Raw genomic sequence first — 7,049 nt, forward strand, 5'->3', positions numbered from 1 at the left:
CAGCTATTGTCAGCCACTTTGCAAGAAAATTCAAGTTTTAAAATTTGTATTTATAAGTTTTATTCTTTACTAGGTACTTATGGCATATTGAACATTGTTTGAGTCTTTATACATATATTACACATATATACAATTAGTTAACACTACATTTGTTTGTTCTAGGCTAATAATATACTAAGCTACATCGTGACAAATTCGAAAATCTCTTTGTTTTTTTTTTAAGGCACCCTAATGTGTTTTGTCTAGTCTTGGCATTTATGTCTATTGCATGCTGCCCAACCCCCCGTGGTAACACCCCCCTGTATGTCTTATGTTTGATGGCACTACTACTCGACTCGATGCGGATGGCCACCAACAGTGTGTGGCACATGGACTTGCACCACAACAACGCTGCCATTGGCTTCGAGTCCTCCATTGAGCGCCTCCAGCTCAGCTGATGATTTGCTATGCTGCAACTGCTGCTCCTCACGTTTACTATTCAAATAGTAAACGCTGGCCACTATCAAACTGAATGTGGTGACCGAGACCAGCAGAGTGCCATACTTGAGTGCTAGTTGTATGGCATCTAAGCCAAATGTGCTGATGTAAAGCGTGTGCAGCACGTCGTCATCGAAGTCACCAGCGGTTATCTCGATCCAAATCAAAGGCAAGATGGTGGCATTCTGAATGCGATTCGCTTGATCTGTGTGAGAGCAATTGGAGGTCAAAGAACGAGACACATTAAATGACTTGTGTGTTACTTACTGAGCAATAGCGGCGTCTTGTCCAGCATAATGTTGATTTGGACGCGTGATGCACCGCTGATGGGGAACCCAAAGCGTGGATGTATATCGGCATAAGTTTGATGCAGATCTGCATCGGGTTTTATGCCCTCAAAGTCCTTATAGATCACGGGATCACCGGAGAAAAAGTGTGGAAACGATGGAAAGATGGGTGAATCATCGTAGCACTTGGTGGCATTGATGACCCCGCTGGGCAGACAAAGATCCGTGTTGCGGCAATAGCATTCATTCGCTGGATTCTCCGAGGGATGAGCGAAGACATCAAGCGGTGTCCGGTAGCGCAGCACATCGATGTTGTTGAAGATGGTTTCCTCTTTCTCAAAGTGCAGCGGCACCTTGCGGCACAGCACCTGCAAAAACACGTGCACTGTGCTGCGTTCCTGCAGCAGAGTTGGCGAGAACATTGATGGTTCGCTGCCATCGATGCGATTGCATTCGTCGCCCTCCCAAAAGTCCAGCTGCGGTTTGCCATTGAACTGTGTAATGAGGCTGAATTTGTTGATATCATCCTCGCCAGTATTCAACTGCACCGAGTCCACGCTGGTGCCATTTCGCTGTGGACAAAAAGTGGGAAAAATATTAATTTTGTGGGGTCATGTCAAAAGGTTTAGGGTGTCTAATGAAATGGTTCTTTTATATACTTTTTGTTTAATCTATTTTCTAGCACCTTTAGCTAGTTTTATAGAAATGTTTTTTGGATTATAATCCAGCCGAAAGGATATTCTTAAAAACCATTAAGCATGTGGTTAATAAATTCATTCATTCATATTTTTAAATGCTTGTTAACTTTTGTGATTCCATTTTGAACTAAATAAGTTCCAATCCGCGTAGAGAGTACAAATGTAATATCACAAAAGTATAGTATTGCAGTTCGTGCTGATGACAAATTTGATTATATAATAACGTGGGACATGGGCAACTTACAGTTCTAAGCAACCCGAAGTGCGTTTTATTGCCGCCGCCAAGCGACTCGAGACTTATGATCTTATCCTTGTAGCCCCAGAGATACTCGAAGGCAGTCAGACGTTTGAAGACCGGCTCTCTGTAAAGCGAAATGATGCTGTTGACACCCAGGCGCTTAAACGCAGGAAAACGTTTCACATGCACCGCAGCGGAAAGCAGCGGCACATTCGGCACCAACACGATATCGTCTTCTCGCAGCGACGATTTTTCCGGCAGAAGTTTGTAGGATTTGCGATCCTGAAAACAATCACAGTCAATAAATAACTTCTCGAACGTGATAAGTGCTTTTTACCTACCCTAAAGGTGACAGTGTGATTTTTGTTGAACGATACTTGATCCTTGACCGTGTGTTCCTGATAAGTGAGTGGACCCAGATCCTCCACATGTATCTTATCCGCCCGCCCTGCCAGATAATCCTCGATGTTCGTGTAGTTGAATATGTGCGCCTTGAGCACAGTGTCTGTATCGGGTCCGGGATTCACCCAGCTCTTGGCGCGCTCTGAATTCTCAGCGAGTATTATTTTCTGCAACGACGAGTAACGAGTTAAATGCAACGAGTGTCAAAGTAGATTACGACCGCAGTCGCTTGTGCAATATAAATATTATAATATATGGATTATATAGTAATTCACAAAGCAAAGGCTGACCAACTAAACAACCAAGTAACTGCCCCGTCTCTTATCTAATCATACATACATTTGCAATTCCCATTTAATTATTTTTATTAGAGGGCTAGAACGGCGCATTAAAATATGCGAGGCTCGCAAGATTTGTATTGTAAAGTATTTGTTGCTAAATTTGATACCTACATACACAACATATACATACATATAGAAACGTTTGTTTGTGTAGCTACTATAGTTTTGGGCGATAAAGATGTTCAAACATATTGGGCAGACGACGTTATCGATAGTCAATAAGTATACGCCATGGTAACCGCGGATAAAAGTGAAATTCTGTTGAAAGCAACAACAAACTAAGATTAACAAGTAAGAAAGTTACAGTCGAGTGTGCTCGACTGTGAGATACCCGCTACCCATTTTTAATAAGGGCAAAATATTGCGGTATTATTTTCAAAATATACCGAAAACCCTAAAAAAATACTAAAAATATACCAAATCGTATGTTTGATATATCGATACAGCACACCATTTAAAATATACCATAGACAGCACAATATACCAGATTGTCGGCCAAAGCAACTAAGAGCCCTAGTAAGTAGGCGATTTGCCCATACAAAAGTATTTCTTTAATAACTTCCACAATTTTTATCTGATCGCAACCAAATTTTCAGGAATCATAACTACTATAGTAATTATAGTATATACCAAAAAACTAAACTCGTAACTCTAGCTTTAAAATTACGCTTGCTATTTGATTTTTTTGATTTGCGGTGGCGGAAGTGGGCGTGGCAAAAATTTGAAACAAACTTGATCTGCGTGCAAACATAACAAATGCAGTCGAAAAAAAAAATTATAGCTCTATCTCTTATAGTCTCTGAGATCTAGGTGTTCATACGGACGGACGGACAGACACACAGACGGACATGGCTATATCGTCTCGGCTGTTGACGCTGATCAAGAATATATATACTTTATAGGGTCGGAGATGCCTCCTTCTACCTGTTACATACATTTCCTGCCGGCACAAAGTTATAATACCCTTCTACCCTATGGGTAGCGGGTATAAAAATTTCGAAATAGATTTGCTTCCTTTCTCTATCCTTTTTTTCTTTGCAGTTTTAATTTACATTTAATTGCGAAAGTTTACCAAAGAAAAACTATAAGTTACATATATAGACTATAACATAGTCTGTTGATTTACAAAATTTGCAAATGTAAACTTTTGTATTTTCTAAGTTCTAATTGATTTGATAGACAAAAAAGCGGCATTTTGTCGTATTGTATTAACTATTATAATTAAGTATACGTCATGGGTACCGAGAATCGAAACAAAGTTTTGTTCGAAGTATCAAAAAATTATCTAAAGTTTCCATAAAGTTTCAGAAAAAATATGTATCTAATCCCTTCTTCTATCCTTTTCGTCTTGCAGTTTTACATGAAATTTTATAAATATAGTTTACTTAAACTAAAGAAAACTATTCTACATTATTATACGTTATTCTTTATAAAGTTAAACATTTTCCATTTCCTTATTTCAGATATCTAATTAATCAGACAGACGGAAGACAGCACTCTATCGAAATGTATTATCGATCCTTATCACGTATACGTCACGTACTATATATAAACCTAGAGAATGTGGGACATTACCTGGAGCATGGTGTTGTTGTAGTATTCGGTGAACCACATTACAAAGAACCCGGTTACGCTTATCACAAACAGCAAGAACATGAAGCCCAACACTGTAATGAAGGTTAAATAAGACGCAGATTCAGTAATGGGGTTAATGCGATGTCCTTGAATTAAGTTTATATGTTTACATAACACATACATCTGTATTATGTTGTACTCACTTATCAGTGTCCCAATATCCTTGGACGTTAGATTACGCATTCCCAGGGCATCGAGTATCATGTCCAGCACCGTGAGTTTCTCTGGGCTGCTGCTGTTGACGTTGCTGCTGTAAGCGAGGCCATTGTGATGTTGCGAGTTCAGTGTGTTGGACTTTGATTTGTTATTTTGTGCTGTGAGATCCTCGTGATGCGGCAGCTGTTGTGCCACATCATGGCTTGTGGCATGCGACATTATCTCGCTTTTATGTGTGAATGAGTATTGAACTGAGGGAAGGGAAAATGAAAATGTAAAAACTAAGAAAAGAAAAGTTCGATTTAGAGCTTAGGTTTATCGACCGCGTACGACAATCGATTGATAGATGGGGGTTATCGGCAGGAATTCAAGTACACGTGGTAGACAATCCGTTATCGCAAATCTTGATGCCTAATCGATGTTTAAATTTCTTAGAGCAAGTTCATTGAACACATGGTCGCCACTTGACTTGTATTTTCCCCTGATTCAGCAGTCACACACACGCGCGCAATATACCTTTATTTCTATGGAATACTATATATAGTTATAGTATTTTAACAAATCGGACAAAGCTTTAAGCAGCTCTTAACCAGCCGATCGCTGAGCGGAATGTGTACCAACTAATCAGGGTTTCATGTTTTCACAAGCTACGCGTGCTGCTCAAATCAAAGTACAACAAAAAGTAAAGCCAAGTATACTATATTATACTATATAGACTATTCGTGTGTGTGTGTGTGAGTATCTATATAGCAATGCTTGGCTGATAAGGAGGCACTGAGCGGCAATACGTACTTAATACACAATATGCCAGAAGGCTACAATAATGAAAATATTCAGTGATTGTACATATTAACACAATTATATAGTTAAACAGCAGGGGTAATTACTCACACATATACATACACACTTAAGTACACTCATACAGAGGCATATCTATATACATATATACATATTTGCCAAGTTTTGCGTTTGAGTTGGAAAACGGGTCAACGGCATCTGATAACAAAATAACAACGCTCCGTTTCTGAGTATGAATTCAAAATTAAAAATTTTCCAATAATTTATAGCAGCAAGCTTTCGTCACGCACATACATAGGTATACGTATACGTACTACACACATACACATGCAAGCATAGCTTATCGATAACAGATTAAGGCGATTAGTTAAAGTGGTAACCATAATTTTGCATATTGTTGCACAAGCTGTCAACATACTCTTAGCCAGAATTGCTTAACAGATGATATGCACTCACAGACACACACACATCCACAAACATAAAAATACATACATTTGCAAAAAGATGGATCGCTTGTGTGGGTGTCGAGTAGCTTCTGCCGCCTGCAGTACTGTTTTAGTTGTTGTTGTTGACAGTCGTCTGGCTGCTATAAAGTTTTTAGTTGTCGCTGCAGCAAATTTCAGAATGGCATTGACTGATAACACAATGACACGGCCTGCGGCTGGCGGAAGATGTTGGCAAGCATGCGCCAGCATTCAAAAGAGCGCGACTATGTGTAAGAGAGGCAGGCAGACCTAATCGAAGATCGAGTTGATGATGGCATGCACTTGAACAAGCGACAAAACAACAAAACAAAAAGCAGCATAAAAAGCTTATCAAGCAAAAACGGCGCGCAGCAACAGCAACGTCGACGTCTCGGCTAAGCAGCTCACAGCTGTTTACGTTGTGCGCAACGTAATGGAAATGAAACACTAGTGCAGTCTGTTAACACAGCTCTCTCAAAATACAAATCACGCTCTCTTCGTTTTTTAGTTGCCTCTCGCTTGCACTTGCTGTTTGTTGATGTGATTTGTTTTTGTTTTCTTTTTTTGTAAATTTGATGATCTCGCTCTCGCTCTGGCTTGCAGTTTGTGGAGACGACAAGCAAACATTTGGCGTCTTAATTAATAATTTGTCGCCGTTTACGCTGAATGCGCACAAAAAAAGTCACGAAAATGTGAGCTTGTTGTGTATGATAATTTAGGTTTGCGACGTCTATAACTATTTAATTTGCTATTTATTCCACTGCGTCACAAAGGAGTTGTTGTCGCTTCCAGTAGTTGATAGAAACTTGTGCGTTCTGGTTTTTGTTGTTATGCTCGCTTGTTGCTCGTGCTCGTGCTTGTACTTGTTGCTGCTGTGATTGCTCTGCTTGTTGTATTTGTTGTTGTTGTAGCTCCAGTCTTTGCTTTCCGTTTTGTTGCTGCTGCCTTGTGCTCGCGTTCTTTGTTTCCCCCACACTTGGCTTCTTTGTTTTCGACGCTATTTCGTTTGTTGCTTGCCTGCCTGCTGATCGCTGTTGTTGCTACTCTCTTTATGGTTGTTGTTGTTTTTCTTGTTATTGTTTTAATGAGCGAGACAAGCTGGTTTTCCGTTTGACTCGTTACAACAACAATTGTTGTTGTTGCTGGCTTTCCACTCGATTAATTGATCACGCACCACATACAATCACTATGAAAAGCCCACACACGGATAGCAAGTACTAACTACATATTAGTCTCGTCTTCTCCTTTTGGCCCACTGCTGGCGATTAACGGATAACGGATTACGATTAGCAGCAGCAGCCGAGTACGCACTTATTATCAAAAATACCACACCGCGATTACTGCGCACCCCGCGATTAGATTTCGTTTTGTTTCTCTATTTTTCTAATCGTTTCGTTTCAGTTCTCGATATACAAAGTTCTTGTTTTTGTTTGTCCGTCGTATTTGGGGTACGTTTGAAACTGGAACACGCGTTGCCCGTTGTTGCGTTCTGCCCAGGAAACAAGTTATTACTACGACGCGCGCAACGCATTCACTGTCGCTGCTGCTGCTGC

At 40.1% G+C, this 7,049-nt stretch overlaps 1 protein-coding gene across 2 annotated transcripts; it reads right to left on the reverse strand.

Annotated features, from left to right (window-relative positions):
- Window positions 1–250: 250 nt before the first annotated feature.
- LOC132792062 (scavenger receptor class B member 1) lies at window positions 251–7,049 on the reverse strand. Of its 2 annotated transcripts, none has more exons than XM_060801287.1 (7): window positions 5,525–7,049; window positions 4,222–4,485; window positions 4,019–4,110; window positions 2,042–2,269; window positions 1,707–1,982; window positions 745–1,336; window positions 251–682 (listed from the first exon to the last, which is right to left on the reverse strand). In XM_060801287.1, the coding sequence occupies exons 2-7, from the start codon at window positions 4,451–4,453 to the stop codon at window positions 327–329; spliced, it is 1,776 nt and encodes a 591-aa protein (XP_060657270.1). In that variant the 5' UTR covers window positions 4,454–4,485; window positions 5,525–7,049; the 3' UTR covers window positions 251–326. The 2 variants fall into 2 exon arrangements, with proteins under 2 accessions (XP_060657270.1, XP_060657271.1); XM_060801288.1 differs by lacking the exon at window positions 5,525–7,049 and adding an exon at window positions 4,751–4,842.

This window comes from Drosophila nasuta, chromosome 3 (genome assembly GCF_023558535.2).
Source record: "Drosophila nasuta strain 15112-1781.00 chromosome 3, ASM2355853v1, whole genome shotgun sequence".
In the NCBI taxonomy this organism is placed as follows: Eukaryota; Metazoa; Arthropoda; class Insecta; order Diptera; family Drosophilidae; genus Drosophila; species Drosophila nasuta.

Bases quoted from the DNA above. Each gene is read 5' to 3' on its own strand.
- LOC132792062 (XM_060801287.1), bottom strand. From the start codon at position 4,453: ATGTCGCATGCCACAAGCCATGATGTGGCACAACAGCTGCCGCATCAC. The intron at 4,111-4,221 runs GTGAGTACAACA...CCTTCATTACAG, and splicing joins GGATATTGGGACACTGATAA to TGTTGGGCTTCATGTTCTTG. The intron at 1,983-2,041 runs GTAGGTAAAAAG...GATTGTTTTCAG, and splicing joins ATCACACTGTCACCTTTAGG to GATCGCAAATCCTACAAACT.